Source organism: Rhagoletis pomonella, unplaced genomic scaffold, assembly GCF_013731165.1.
Source record: "Rhagoletis pomonella isolate Grant_MI unplaced genomic scaffold, Rhpom_1.0 Rhpom_scaffold_00005, whole genome shotgun sequence".
Lineage (NCBI taxonomy): Eukaryota > Metazoa > Arthropoda > Insecta > Diptera > Tephritidae > Rhagoletis > Rhagoletis pomonella.
Window position 1 is genome coordinate 79,109,864 of NW_023458559.1, and position 16,683 is coordinate 79,126,546.

At 39.7% G+C, this 16,683-nt stretch overlaps 1 protein-coding gene across 1 annotated transcript; it reads right to left on the bottom strand.

Moving 5' to 3' along the window:
• Positions 1 to 5,354: 5,354 nt before the first annotated feature.
• On the bottom strand, positions 5,355 to 16,677 carry LOC118739656 (toll-like receptor Tollo). Its single transcript, XM_036471107.1, has one exon. It carries the CDS (start codon positions 16,045 to 16,047, stop codon positions 11,752 to 11,754), a length of 4,296 nt encoding a protein of 1,431 aa, XP_036327000.1. The 5' UTR covers positions 16,048 to 16,677; the 3' UTR covers positions 5,355 to 11,751.
• Between the last annotated feature and the right edge of the window lie 6 nt (positions 16,678 to 16,683).

A 16,683-nucleotide genomic window follows, 5' to 3' on the forward strand; every position in this document is an offset into this window, starting at 1 on the left:
GGTTTGGTTAGGCGAATACTCTCTCTGTGTGCCAACGCCGCACATGAAATTTCATTGACTAAGTGTGTACATATCATTAAATCGTTAATAGTACCCATTAGAGATGAGTTGGGGACTAATTGATCTCCAATTATACCCATAAGGGATGAGTCGAGACTAATTGATTCCATTAGTATCCGTATGAGACTAGTTGCGACTAATTAATGCCCAATCGTACCCGATTGAGAGTAATCTCGGAATACTCTCTTTAGAGATTAGTCGCACAATTTTTTGCAGGGATATGTAGTAGACGCAAACAAGCAAAAGCGACCGGCGGATGTGCTTGTCTAAAGCACAGAAATGTACACAAACATAAAATATTTCGGTGGTACGGGTATGTAGGCTAAAGCTTCAGCAGGCCCACACACAGGCAAAAGCTGCTCTATGTGAACTCTGACCCAAGTGACAGTGATTAGCCATAAATCACTGACAAATGAAGTGCTTTAATGGAATCTTTTTTTAGTTTAGACATTTTCTTATTGATAAATTGTATTTAATTCATTGGTGTGTAATTTAATTTTTATTTTATTTGACACTTTTCTTTTATTCCATTCTTAATACATAATTCATAGCTCACTTATCTTGAGTGCGACATTTCGTTTGGAGCTACTTTACAATTGTCATGACCTTCGTTCAGTGTCAACGAAAATTGTAATTCAAAAAGTCAACTACTACGCAATTATCACTTTGACCGTGTCAAAAATGAAGTTAAAATCATTCATGACACTGACACGGAAAAAAGAATCGTCAAATACCGCAAAATTTTTAGTTATGTACCGATAATCCTCCGCCGCAAATTAACTGCGGCCACTACGACCTTGACGGAGGATTAACTTTTAATCCCTATATGTACATACAGAAATGTTGAAGAGCTGTCATACGTACAAGGATTTTCATACGTACAACTGTTTATGTAGACGAAAAATTCTCCCCACGCTCAATAGAAATGTCAATATTGCAAGCAATAAACGTCACAGCTATCTCCTGGACTAACTGTTCTCGCAGTTGCTAGTGTGTTCGTGTGTTCGCTCTCACCGCAGGCATTTCATTTTAAAATTCTTGTTCACTCAAACCAACTACATACATATATTTCGGATAAGCAGCAATAGTGACAAATCAGCTATAGTTTCCCGCCGTCTAGTGGCGTGGCGCGTTAATAACGCAACACCCCGCTGACACTAAGATCCCTTATTTTACCTACCTAACTCGCCTAACTGCTAAGTAGTATGGGTGTGTACACACGTATCTTGGCCACTGATAAGCCAACAATGATAAAGTAGCTACACAGCCAAAAAGTCAACAGCGCACAAAAGATGGGCATGAAGGTCAATTTGCGTTTTTCTGTGTCAGGTTGTTTTTGTTGACTTTGTCTTACCTGTGTGCTCTTGAGGCAGGGCCGTGGTATATATTTAGTCGCTGTGTTGCCAGTTAGCGTTGCCAGCCATAACGAATTGTGTAGCGAATTAGGTGGAAGAAATTCGCGGAAAATGTGTATACTCATCAGGTGTGCGAGAATTTGCGGCGGTCAACGTGACCAACCAAAAGTTAACCAAATTTTTATGGTTAGACAATTTTATGGTTCCTAGAACTTTAAAAATTAAATTTTCCATATTTTTATACCTTTCATGAGCATGAAATGGTATTATAACTTTGGTCCGATGTTTGTAAGTACCAGAACAAAAAGAGATGAAAATGTATACTTATATGATCAGAACGTCGAGCTGAGTTGATTTAGCCATGTCCGTCTGTCCGTCTGTCTGTCTGTCCGTCTGTTTGTATGCAATCTAGTCTCTCAGTTTTCGAGATATCCGGATCAAATTTGGTAGGTGGGTGTATTTTTATAATGTATTAATCATTTGTCGGAACCGAAGGAATCGGACCACTATAACATATAGCTCCCATACAACTGATTGTTCAGATATGAGATATTTCGTTATAACTTGCCTTGATTGTTCAGTTATGGGGTTTTAATGTAAAACTAATTTATTTGTATGTAGGAAACTAAACCCAATAAATTGTGTTACCGGTTTACATACTGATCACATAGCAGTGAAAATCACTTAGATTGGTGCCATATAAAGTATATCTTCCATACCTCTGATTGTTTAGATGCGATTTTTTATATAAGTATGTAACTCCTCTACCGATGTATCCAGATGTATTCAAAAGCAGTAATCTGTCAAAGTAAAATTTGCAGATATTCATGAAAGGTATGAAGCCTTCGGCATAGCCGAAGACAGCACTGCTCTTACTTGTTTTTTTTTTTGGTTTTGTTATGAATGTGTTTAAATTGGAAAAGAGGTTTTAAGGAGCCAACCCGAAATCCAGAATCACTAAAGACATATTTTAGAATCTTTTTAAGATAAGATTAATATTTTAGTTAATATCTACATACTTAAATAAGTACGTATTAGGGTTAAAAAATATGAATTATACAGTACATTTACTTCCTAATTCACTGGCCGAGAATAAATACTGTGACGAGCACTCCGATATTATACCTAGTCTCTCTTTGAAGCATTTAATAAGGGTAAAAATCACTAATCAACACATTCATATTTAAACTGGTTAAACAGGATGAACCATTTCTAGTCCCAGGAGAAAACTTGCATCCTCAACGAAAAAGCTCTTAAAGTAGCTTCCACGATCTAAACTAATCTATGTCGAATGCTGACTTGGCTGCGGGAAAGAAACCTTTTTCCCATAAGCTAGTGTTTTTTGTAAGGTTTCCTGTAAACATGGAGCACCACAATTTACTTTTAGAAGAAAACACCCAAAGCATTTGTTTTAAAAATTTCGAAGATTAAGTTATTCCTCCTCCATTAAAAACTCAATATTGAAAGCTTAACTAATGACAATGCAGGAAAACTATTAAACTGACTTTTAGTACTGAGTTAACGTCTTTATATAAACCACAGATTTGAATAAGCAATACATGTATGTAGTTAATTTTTACGTAATGAAAATTAAAAAAAAATCACTCCCTAAAATTTCTGGATCTGGCAACCTTACAAGATTCGTTTTAAATTACTTTAAATTATATTGCATACTTTGTCAGATATGACACTATGCACTCAAATTAAATGCTCGACAAAAATATATATAAAAAAAAAAACAAACACAAATGCCCATACACGTTCATAAACACGCTCCTTGTTAGCACCCAACTCAAGCGACAAACAGGTGAATCTGTCAAAATGTCTGTAACGTTAACTTCTTCCCTTTTTCAACGGCTGCTGGGCAAGCATTTTCTATGCATTAAAAATAAATTATAAGTACCTCCAACGGCGCAAAGTATGTACTATTTAGATACTAAAAAATTCAAATGCTTTTACATTTTTGGGTCCAGCTGACCAGTGCATGCTTGTGTGTGTTTGTGTGTGTGTGTGTTTGAAAACCATTTAACGTCTTATCACATGCTGATGCATTGTTTTAGATAAACAGTCATTTTCCTTGAACTTAGTTTCACCTAAAAATAAAAATAAAAAATCTCTTTAGGAAAGTACATACATACATACATACATACATACTATTTGGTTATGCACCCCATGCATGTTGCGATTGCGATTGCGGTATACATAAGCATTTCTTTAGTGTTAGTATGGCAAAATGTTGCACATTTAGAAATGAATGTATGTATATATGTACCTATGTACGTATGTGTGTATTGCGGATGACCGTAGCGAATGCATTCAGTTATGGTAACTGAGAAATAGTTGAAAATTCAAAGAGGAGTGGCAGCAACATTCGTAGATATGTATGTACATATAACAAATGTGGTGTTGTGTAAAGAAGTATTAAAGTTAGAAAAGCCTTCGATGGATCTAGCTGATATATATGGCTCTGTTAACTATATGAAAAGTAAGTAAAATACATATATATTTATGGACTGAATTTTAGCATCGGAAATCATCGCTTCACGCTCGCTGAATTTTGCAGAGACTTATCGAGACACCCTCGTCAGGCATGACGATTAGCATGCCATATGGCCCACTATGCCATGCTTCTTTTTTATATGTATATGTAAATAGTTAATGTCAGGGCTTGATAGCACTGGTAACATGTTTTTCTGGGATTTGGTTTTACTATTTTTGCTTTCTTAAAGATATCCTTGTTTATTTGATAATATATTTTAAGTCAGACTAACCAGACTGAATAATATTTATGCTAATCGTCAAGGTTGATAGTCGATTTTAATTTGTGTCTTAAAAGTGTTTCTGTAGAGTATAAGTGATTTGTGGGGCCGAGCGGTAAATGGTGACAAAAATACTTTTTACACTCTAACATAAAACAAATCAAATTTTAGGTACGTCCCTTTTGCATATCATCTGCAGACTGTACGCTTCAAAATGACTGATTCCCATACAAAAGTATTAAACGTGAGAAAAAATAGTTCAGATAACAAAGTGCATCAAAATGGGAGCAAAAATTGTATTTTTCTATATTTTATATGGGTATCTATCTTTCACTATACGGTTTCCTCAATTTGCTTTGGAGCATAGTTTTACGAGTACTTTATGACGTTACGCTAGAAATAAAAATCGAAAAATAACGATTTTGGAACGATTTTAAAATAAAAATCAAGATATTTAACGGTTAATTTCGGTGCCTGCACCACAGTCGTAATAAATGACAATGAAGTTATTTTAGAATCAATTTAAAAGCTCTCTTTAGACGACCCATAGATCCTTCAGATTGCATTTCCTCTTGCTCTGTTGCTTCTTAAACTTTTCGCCTTATACCTGGAATAGTGATAAAAGAACACCAAATAAATAGTAACACACAAAGTTTTTGTTTTTTATAATTTTCTCTTTTAATAAAAAAGTTTTATTTGATTTAATATTTTTGTGTGATTTTTCGTCTTTTCGCTTTTCTTCTTGCACAATTATACAACTCGCTATATTTATTATAATACAATTGGTTTTATATATACTAAAAATAAAACAACAAGTTCAACGACTTAGGTTTGTTGATTTTATCTAATATGTTTAAATTAAAATAATACATAGTTAATATATTATAATAATAGTCATTTATTTTCCCAGACTAAACTAAGCTAATTAACTTGCAAACTTAAATCAAAATAAAAACAAAATACAATTAAAACAAAACTAAATAAAGGACTGGAGATGGAGGATAGCTTGAGTGTACATATTTTTAAGTAATAAGACAATTCCAACTGAGTGGATGGGGAAAATAGAGGTATTTAAATTTAAGTAGGTACGCATATTTACAAGTTATGTGGCAACGTCAATGTCTTTAAAAACGGTTTGATCAATCACTTGTTTTGTTTTCATAAAATGCAACTAAATTTGGCTCTTAACGAGCTCCTTTTTACGGAGTTAAGCGCTTTTTATTTTTACATACATACATGTGTGTGTATTTTGTATTTAAATTGCTAGTTAACATAATTTTTTTTTATTAATATTTAAGTGCCACTTACTAAAAGTAATCAGTCAGTTAACATTAGTTTCGGAGGATTGTTGCATTTTTCGATTGTTTTTTTGTTTTTTTTTGTGACCAAATCAGTTTCCACTTATCAAAGCTTAGGTAGCTTTACAGTCGCATATGAACCCACCACTTAGCCCCACAACATAAGCTTTATTGTCTCGTTTACTATTCTTTATTGCCTTGAACTGAGTAAAAAGCAACTTAAACATTTTACTTTTCTACTTCACAGTCTGTAGTCTATTTTTTTATTTTTTTATTACATAATATGGCCTTCGGCGAGCGCATTTCCATACAAAGGACCCACATAATCACACAAATGCATACATTTGCATATGTATGTATGCATATGTGTAAGCGAGTTTGCAAGAAAAACTTTCGCCGCTTAAGTACGCCTATGAATTTTGAGTTTGGAGTTTGAGAGAGTAAAGGTAACAGTAATTAAAAATAAAAAAGCATTAGCGCACAGGTAGGTAAATACCGGCGCGTCGGACGGTTTTCCACATTCAATGCTCGATTACTTCGATTATTTACAGCAGTGTTAATGACTTTTGTTACAAAATTAAATTTTTTGTTTTTATTTTCACTCACTTTCCGGCTTTTGTTTTTCATTTGCGTTTTTTTTTTTTGCTGTTGGTTTAGTTTTTGTTTACTAAAATTAAATTAAATTGTAGGACGTAGCATGTTGGTTGGCTTAAAAGCTAAGTGATTTTTTCTTACTTACACACATAAATACATAGATATCTAATAGTAATCGTAGTTTCTTCACTTTTCTATTGTAATTTAATGTTTAAATACATATACATATACATAGATATATCTATTTCTTCTTTACATACATATCACAATGATTTGTTGTTATACACTAAACTTATAAGGTAATCGTATTTCTCAGTTAAATTAGTTACATCTGCAGTGTATAATAAATGCATTTTCTATGCCGATGGTGTAACGGTTAGATGAGTGAAATTCGAATAAGAGTGAGTGCTGTAGTATTTACAAAAAAAAAAAAATGTGGAATGCCCTTTTATTAAGTAGTTACTGCTTTCAATTTGTTGCTCTGTTTTAAGTGCAAAGCAATGAGCTGCGTTCAAGCTTTCAGTAGTGTTGCGATGGGGCTGTCGAAAAAGGCAATGATACCTTTTGTGAGAAAAAGGGAAAAGAACTAATTCAAACAGTAATTCGAAATTATGTCTACTATTTTGAAACAATTTGTCTTATTTTCGTATTTCTGAGTTTTCGATGTCATGTAAATTTTTCTCACTAAGAGCTTTCATAAGACAGCTGCACGCGGCTGTCACCAAAAGCTGCATAAGCCATGGCTTTTAATTAAGCAGACAGGCTTTGAGGCCTTTGGTTGTATGAAAAGCTTTCCGCAAGGCAAGAACTTTTCGGCAAAAAACTGTATTTAAAATTTGAGATTTTTATATTTTATTGTTATTTATTTATTATGTATGAGTTTTAAATCCGTTTAATCGTATGGCGAAGCTTTTGTGATGAGGCTGCAGCTTTAATAGACTTTAATAGTTAAATCACAGCTTTCATGCTTAGATTAAGCTTTTATTTGTTTGAGCTTCAATATAAAAATATTGTTGTTGGCTAATTTTGTGTGCTACACCACCTATTGGAGAAGAAGTTTGATATTTCATGGTAAGGTTCAGCATTTATTTGTTTTGAGCTATTAGTTTAGAACTTCAATGTGCAAAACTGCACATTGTTGTTGGCAAGTGCAAAGCAAACACTCGACCTACATATGAACGTCAAAATATGTGGATATTTTTTTATACTTTTATGGTTTTATTCATGGAAAATAAAGTCACTTTCATAGAACTGTCGATTTATAAAGCATTTAAAAAATTCTTATTGGCAAATGCACACTTTATCGCATAAAAAAGTAAGGTAGGAAAACTCTAGCTTTCGAGAGCTTTTTAAAGCTGTCAGTCAAGTTTTTCTGTCAAAATTGGATTATCTTTTATTAAAAACCTCTCACTTTTTCAGTTTCCATGTCTTAAAACTCCTTCCCAGACATACTCGATGTCCTAAATAAATTTCGCCCTTTTCTTCACTACTTTTTCACAAAAATGTTCTGCTGATCACATTTATTTCCTTAATTTCGCCGTTGCTTCTTAGTTTGTTTGAATAACTACGCATTGCGCCTTTTTTATTTAATTTGTTCAATGCCCTGCAGTTGCTTTACTTCCATGTTTTTCATGTCTCGCTTGCATGTTTACGGCCAAGCTGAGCGTAACCAAAAAAAAAAACAGAAATTGCAAAAATAAAATGTTAGGGGTATTCACGTCAAATTCGTTACTTGGACTTTTCATTTTATTCCTGTTGGTCTGTCAAATGTTATATATTTCGTAACTGCTAGGTATGTCTCTTTATTTTTCCTGCAGCAATCAACAAAGAGAGGCATTAAAGAATTTAAAAAAATTAATCAAAGAATGGTGCTTAATGAAACCAGCAACTCCTTCGCGTTATTAGGTTCTTATCTGTTCGTGAGTAAGGAACCAATTACTGATTATTTAAATTTATCTGCTGAGGAATAAACTTGGCCAAATGCAAGCAGCTTATTCCTATATTGCCATATGCATAAAAAGATATACGAAATATACCTAAGTGACAAAGAAATGAATTGCTTGTGAATACCCCTCTTATTTCATGCAATAAACGGAACGAAATTCAATCGACAGTGTGCCTCGCGCAGTCAGTCGCACTCAGTTCGTGAACAACGCGTTCTGCTGTACATACAATCCCCCCTGTAGAAAATCTGACTAGCTCAGAACTAGCGTAGAACTAGACCATTTTTCCGACAGTACTAGTTCTAGCTCAATATCCAAGCAAGGCTTTCAACTGCCCACTTTTACGCGACGATGCCATTTTCGGTGGCAATTGTCGCCCAGCGCATTACTTTGCAACTACTTTTTAACCGGCTCCAGTTTGGACAGTTCTTTTATCAGAAAATGTTTTCCGTTTTTTTCTTTCCTTTTACAGATTCCATGTTTGTTGCATATTTTATAAAAAAAAATGTAAGCGGCACGCAACGAATTAAATTTATTAAATCTGAAAACTCAAAACTGCCTCCACCGCGATTGGAACGCGCGAGCAAAGACGCTTGAGTCGGACGTCTTCTCGCTGACCTAGGTACATTACACAGCAAGTTTCAACTGTCTCGCTCTGCAGCCGTTTTGCACCAGTTCAGAGACAGTCCTGCGATATGTAGTTCGGAACTAGCGCTTTGCCAGACTGTCTCTAAATTTTACTGCAGGGATACAACGAGTATACCAATGTCGAATATATATGTGAGTCACTTAGGTTTTGCGCGTTTTCGTTAACAACGATCGATATTTATTTGAAGCCACTCTTGGGCGCTCTAGCACGTTCGTTTGCCCAACTGTCTGTTTGTCGAGCTGGTTCGTGTTCATGTTGGCATTTGGTGTATGCCTGTTCTTGCTTTTTGAATTTGGTTTCTTCTACCTTTCTGTCTCCCCTCGTTCATCTGCAGCACCTACTTTCGCCTTCTCATAGTCTTTGTCTCCTGCTACGATACATTTGTTTACTGTTTTCTTTCAACTTTCATATACTCTACACTTCTTGTCTACCTTCATCTTTGACTGATCTTCAACACTATTCCATCACAATGCCTGGCACAATCCGGTCCGGTTCGAATTTGACTCTGCGCGGCGATCATTCTGCTGCCTGCCAACTGCTATGTGGCGATCAATTTGGCCGTTTCTTGCTACCTAATCAACTCTGCGTCTGTTTTGGGTTGTCGTTCGTCTTCAGCTGTCTGCAGTTGGTCTGTCTGGCTCACTTTCGAGCCAAGTGACTGTTTGACGCGTACGGCTCTCTGCTTCTACCTCTTCACCATAACTAAGTCTGTAGGCTATGCAGTTACCACCTTTTCAATTGTATTTATGTGTGTGTGTGTGTTTTGTTACCTTTTTTTGTGTTGATGTTCTTGTTGTTGTGTCTTTATTATGCCATTTTCTGTAGCCGGCCAACTTCGTCTGCATGTTTTTTTTTTTGCTTGTAGCGGCCACTTTGTTTTTGCGTCCGTCTACTTGTACATAATTTCTTGGCCTTCTTTTTTCTTCTTTTCCTACTGTTTTTTCCACAATTTTGCATTGAACTTTTCTGAACGGTGTCTAGTGGTTTTGCTCTCGTCTGGCTTTTTGGATTCGTGTTTTTTTTCTCCCCTGATTGTTGCATGCAACATCAATTTTCTGTATCACTATGGCGCACAGGAAACTCATAATGGGCATTGAGTAAGAAAAACAACTTGATATAAAACAAAAACAACAACTAAAGCAGGTACGACTGCAACAACACTCTGTCTTGCTAATGTAAAACGTGCATAATAATCAGCAACAACAACAACAACAACAACAACAAAGCTAGCCAGTACTAAGCGGGCAGCAGCAATATTGCCAATCATCGCATTACGCAGCAGCGGCGAGGCGACAGCGTACGATTGCGCGCGGTTACGCGGTACAACTTGATTATGGCGGCAGCATGCGCAGTCACAGATCCATTGCCATGGCCGACATAAAATTATTGTGGTGAAGTGGTTGCGGCTCTTGTTGTTGTTGTCATGTAAAATATGCACATTTTTGTGTGCGTTTCGGTTCACTGTACACTTTTTGTTTATTTTTTTCAGTTTGTGCCTTTCATCCATAAGACAGCATAGTTTTTGTTGCGGGAATTGGAAAATTTATATAATATACCCGAAATTAGAGCAATGAGAGTCTGTGAATTTGTAGGTAAGGCTAAAAAGAATGTGGAACTTGTAGGGGATCAGTTTTCAATTATGTATGTTGTAGAGGATCTGAGATGATTTTTTTTTTTTGATGACGTCACATATAACCTTGCATTGACTTTGAAGCCTTTAGAAGCTGGTAGTTTCACAAAAAAAACTATCTGTGAGATATATTCATACATTTAAATAAATATCCTCCCAAAAAAAGGTCTCAAAATTCTTCATTTTCTAAAATGTCTTGCTTTTTTTCTGAGATGTTGCGCTACGGGCACTCGCTTTAAATGTTGCTAGCTGTGTTCGAGTGACCCAAAATCTAAATCTAAATTTCAACTACTTGCAAGTAGCTTGCAAATTAAGCCAATCCCTAAAATCAAACTTAACTACAGCCTAATAAAACATCAGTCAGCCGCTCAGTCAGTGTTCGGTTCGTTGGTCATTCAGTCAACAAGCAGGCGACAACTTTAACGTGACTAACTGCTTTCTTTAAAAAAAAATAAAAAAAAATAAATAAAAATAAAAATAAAAAAGCAATCCTATTGGCTTGCAACGCTGCACACAAATACACACAAACAAATATGTTTAAGAAACACAACGAAAAAGTGCAAAATGCACAAAGTAATGGCAACATGTTGCCAATCGTCATGTTGCACGAAGTAAATGTTCAATGCCAACTGTATTCGACTATTGAATGTCGGTTTTTGGGACTTTTTTTTTGTTTTCAAAATAGATCAAATGTAGATACGTATACATTTATTTGCAGATTTTGGTATACATACATACATACATATGAGTATATATATACATACATGTGTATATATGCATGTATTTAAATGCAAGTGTTGCAATCAGCTCTTCTTTGTTTTCTTTCCTATTTTTTGCTACCTTTGTACTGCCTTTCAGCTGCCGATATTTTTGTTGCGCCGATTTGTTTGACCTGAATTTGGGAAATGTTTGCAAATCGCTGATCGAAAATTCAAAATGTGAAAGGCAAATGTTGCACACATCATGTTAGAGCATTGTATGTGTGTGTGTGTGCAAAGTGAATGCTAAGAACCTATGATCATAGCATTTTTTGTTTAAATTAAAAGCTATGAGCCAACTTAAAGCTAAGTTTGATGTATCATTAGCGATTCAATTAGAAATCTTCAAAGTAATACAAAGTCTATAAAGAATTTGCATCAGCAGCTCCTTTTTTGGGAGTAGGTAGCCTACTGTGACGGTGACGATTATCAAAAGATTTGGTTAAATTTCAATGACTCTACATTGCCTTTCTCTCGCGAAAGCCTCTCTAGCACACGACCACACTTTTGCTAAACACTTAAAATTTGCAGCTTTTTCTTATAGCCTTTTCAGCACTTATTGCCACTCACCTCCTACTCGTTACCTGGCACTCATCATCGCCTGTGCTACCCGGCGTCTAACACATACATACTTATGTACACTTACATTACACACAGACACACACTACACGTGCGGTAGACCGCATCCCTTTGCTGTGGCCCATCTTAGATGTGCACGCCCATACGACCGGAACTCTGTGAGCTACCGCCCGTCGCCGATGACTGCGTCGTAATGCTGCGCGGACTGGGGCACGGCGGTGGCGGCAGCTGTTGCTGTTGTATGCTACTGGGTTGCGCGCCCACTCCCGGCGCTGTGGGCAGTAGCTGCTGCGTCTGCTGTGGCAATTGCGCGCACTGTCCTGGCGCACCCATTAGCATTGCCGCTTGCTGCTGTTGATGTTGTTGCTGTGCCGCCGCGGCAGCCGAGTTGTTTCGATTGTGATTTTGCCGGCTGCCGTTGATGTTGTGATGCATTTGTGAGCGAAAGCTGGCGTGCTGCAGCTGATGGTGTTGCAGCGCCGCTTGCGGGTGCATGTGATGCAGGTGATGGCTGCCGGCGCCAATGTTGCTGCCAACGCCACTACTGCTGCCTGCCGAGAGCATATGATGCTGATGGTGATGATGTGTGGGTGGCAGCTGGGCGATGGGCATATGTACGCCTACGCCGGTGCAGCCGGCGACACCAGCACCTGCATTGCGCATGCGCCGTTGATTGTTGGGCACATCGGGCAGCGCGAAACGCAGCTTTTCCCAGAATAGTTTGTCGCCCCACTGTAGGTATGTATTGGTTTTCAGATAGAGACGCAGCTCAGGATCGATGTCCTTTTGTGGCACTTCGCCAAGCACGATTAGGATGAGACGTCGCCGTCGATCACGCAACACAGACTGATGCGCCGATTTGAACTCGAAACGGCACCACTCTGACTTGATGAAATTCTCGGAAAGCACCATAATGGTACGTCGTGAGGTGTCGATTGCTTGTACGATGGCATCGGCCATGTAGCCGCCCACCGGGAAGTCGCGATGATGTAGACATAGCTTGTAACGCGTGTCGCCCTGTTCTAGCATGGGCGCAAGATCTTCACAAACAAATGCCTCGTCTTTGGAGCTGTACGAGATGAAGGCGTCAAAGAGTTTTTCCCGTTCGTTCTTATCGACATCGCGATTGGCATTGCAGAACAGCCGTATGCCGAAGCGTGAGTGACACCAGACGCGCATTTCTTGGCGAAAGATGAACACGAGCAGCGTGCAAATGATCACGAAGACAAAGCTGGTCAGTATGGCTACAAGTATGGGCACATACTCGTGCATAGGCGGCTGCGAGAGTATCATTTTCGTGGATGTCATGTTGCCGTTGATGATCACGTTGTCGTTGGGGTCTGCGCCATGACCGATGCCACCGTTGTACTGTCCAGCGCCGAGCGGCGATTGCTGCTGTGGTGCCTGCAGGCCACCATTGCAAGCGACGAAGTGGGTTTGTGCATCCAGCAGCGGATCGCCGCTGAGATAGATCGCTAGCTGCTCGGGGCCAGGCTGCTGCGCCAGCAGAGCGCTGTTGTTACTGCCAGCCAAAGTGTCATTATTGCCAGCAAGTAGTGAGCAACGCAGCTTCACCTTATCCTGCACTGCCTCGTGTCGGTTAACGTAATCTCGCAGTTTGTCGATAAAGTCACAACTGCAAGACCAAGGATTACCAGCTAGGCGCAGCTCATTCAGATAGGAAGGCAGAAAATTCCAAACGGCAAATTCTGTGATGGCGTTGTGATCGAGACGCAAAATCTTCAGGTGATAGAGGTGGGTGAAGGTGAGCGTGTCAATGCTGGCTATGGCATTGTGCTGCAAGTACAATTCCTGCAAATTATCCAGTCCTTGGAACTCATTACCATTCAGCTGGCGCAGGTTATTGTGGTTCAACTGCAGCACTTCGAGCTCTAGCAAGCCGTAGAAGGTGCGATTATGCACAATTTCGATACGCGAGTGATTTAGATGCAGCACCTTTAGCCGTTTGCGTCCAATAAATGCGTGGCTTGAGAGTTCGCGGAAGTTGTTGCCGTCCAAGTAGAGCTGTGTCGCATCCATTGGTATATGCGATGGCAGTGTGCGGTCGTAGGCGGAACGCGAGCAGTCGACGACATTCGATGTCCACGATTGGTCGTGGTAGCAAGCGCAGCGATCTGGGCACTCCATTTTGCAGTCGCATGCATAGAAGTCACAACAGTGGCATAGCGCAAAACAGTGCGCCTCGTATTTGCAGAGGAACTCATTTGACTTGGCCTCGATGAGCGGCACGTGCGTCTTACCGCGCGCATACGACAACTTGCAGTAGATCTGATCGAGATCCATGAGTTGCGGTTGCGTGCGTGACTCGGTGTTGACCTTCTGCAGCCAATCTAGATTGCAGTCACACTGGAATGGATTGTGGCCAATGTAGAACTCAGGTATGTCCTTGTCGTCGGGTATGGGCGAGAGCCGCAGAGCATTTGGCTCCAGTGTCGTGAGCCGATTGCGTATGAGGTCGACGCGCGTCAGATTGGGTTTCTTGAAGAACGTGTACGGTTGTATTTTGCTGATCATGTTATCGTTCAAGTACAACACTTCCACGCTATTCGGTATTGAGCTAGCTGTGATCTCACTAAGCATATTTGAACTGGCATCAAAGGTACTCAGGCTCAGTTCATTTTCGATTTCGAAGTAGTTTCCTAGCTGCGTGATGCGATTGGCACGCACATCCAGCCATTGTAAACCGGTCGGTATGTGCGAGTAGTCGAACTTCTCCAGACGGTTATCCGAAATGTTAAGCCACACCAAATTGGGCAACTCGGTGAACAAGCCATCGATGCTTTTCAGATGGTTGCCATCCAGCCGTATGGCCTGCAGCTGTGTGTTGCGATGCAGTGCACCGCCTTCGATGCTTTTGATTTTGTTGCCGGACAAATTCAGTATCTGCAGCGATGTCATGCGATCGAACACGCCGCGCCGTATGTACTCAATGGCATTTTCGGTCAGTCGCAAGCCGTACAAGTTGCTCATCGCCGAAACGCTGGTATTTTCAATGTTCGTAATTAAATTCTCGCCAATGTCCAATGTCTTCAGGAGCGGCACAGCGCTAAGTGCGTCCGGTATGGTCTGCAGCTTATTGCCATTCAAATGCAAATCCTGTATGCTAGAGCAATTGCGCAGCGCTTGCGTGTCTATCTTGGCGATGCGATTGTAGTCGAGACTCAGCACAAGTATGCCGTAGAGGCCACGCAGCGTGTGCGGGCCGATAGTGGAAATGCGATTGTTCGAAAGAATGAGCGTGTGTAAGTTGGCCAGATCGGCGAATGCACCGTCCGGTATGTGATCAATGTAGTTCTCCTCTAACTTGAGTATCTGCAGCGAGCTAAGTGAACGGAAAATGCTGGCTTCCAGTTTGCTTATCTTATTTGCAGACAAATCAAGCAGCACCAACCGCTTCAAACCGACAAAGGTGGCAGCGTTTACCCACTGTGAATTCAGCTCGTTCGCCGACATATCCAACACCAGCAAATCGGCCAGATCGCTAAATAAACCTGGCGCAAGCACATTAATACTGTTATTCTTCAGATAGATCTCCTTCACATACTTGGCTTCGGCGAAGAGCTCAGGTGGCAGTGAAGTCAAACGATTGCCGGAGAGGTCAACAACGGAAAGCGATACCAGTCCCTCGAATGCGCGATCTGCAATAAAATTCATGCTGTTGCGCGCCAAATTCAGGTTGCTCAGCCGACCCAAGCCAGAAAAGATTGCCGATGGCAGGTTGGCAATCTTATTGGCGCTCAGATCGAGATGTGTCAGCGATGAGCCGCATATGCGCGACTTGCGCGTACTAAGCGAGGCGCTAAAATGAAAATTTCCAATATCCTGTATCTCGTTGTGTGAGATATTCAGATGCGTCAGCACCTTCAGTGGACACACCATGCCATCTGGTATGAGCCAAATATTATTTAAGCTCAAATCTAAGCGATCTAGTTGACGAAATTCACTAAAGCTGCTGCTGGCAATATCCAGCGACATGGTGGACCAGTCACCGTTGTGCGTGCATATCGTTAGATTACGCAAATCCTGCAGACCACGGAACGAGCCCTCTGTGATGTTGCCTAGCTTACAGTATTCGATGGTGAGTGCGCGCAGCTCCACCAACGAGCGGAACGAGTCCGGGCTGAGGCTGCTCTGGAAGAAGAGTGCATCGTTGCACTCTAGCCGCAAGCGTATCGTATTCTGCGGCTGTATGACGCTGAAGTTGGTGTTCTCCAGCTCGGAGTTGATGGTGCGCAGGTGGCAGACGAGCGTGATGTCCACCTCGCTGGTGCCGGACCAGCGGCACTCGTCGGGCGCCTGATAGAGCACTGTTTTGCTAAGCGCCGCGCCGAGCACAGGTATTATGACGAATATGAGGACGGAGAGGATCGTCTTGGAGATTAGCGTCATTTTCGTTGACATTGCGTGGTGTTTTTTTTTGTTGGTTTTGGAATTTTAGTTTGGTCGTTTCAGTGGTAAATTTTTTTTTAACTTTTCATTAAATACGCTGATTTGTGCTTTTTTGATTTTTTGCACAATTGCAACACAAGCACACTCACTCACTAACGAAATCGCACACGCTTCAAGGTGTTGCTGATCTTGGCAAAATGTTATTTCTTTAATTTGCGCATTTTTTTTAATTTATGCGTTTATTGCTGTTTTAAATTTTTTTAGTACCAATTTTGTGCCACTACACCATTTTGTGTTTTTCAATTTTTTTGTTTTCGTTTGTTCGTAAACTTTTTGCTTGCAGTAAGTTCAGCGAGACGCGCAACCGGAAACCCGTAATCCAAGTGGTGTCTGCGGCGTACGAAACCGAATTGTAAACGTTTAAATTAATTCGTTGAGTTGGTCAAATTTTTGTCAAAACACATTTGCCTTTCATATATTTTGAGTAGAGCTTATTTCGGTTTATCTTTCTTTCTTATTAGCTAAGTTCAGCACTAGCACTTTCCTTATTTACTTTTTTTCGTTTGCACTTCCAATATATGTAAATATATACATATACTCTTTTTTTTATTCAGATCTTGAAGTTCTTCCGACATGCACAGCGAACAC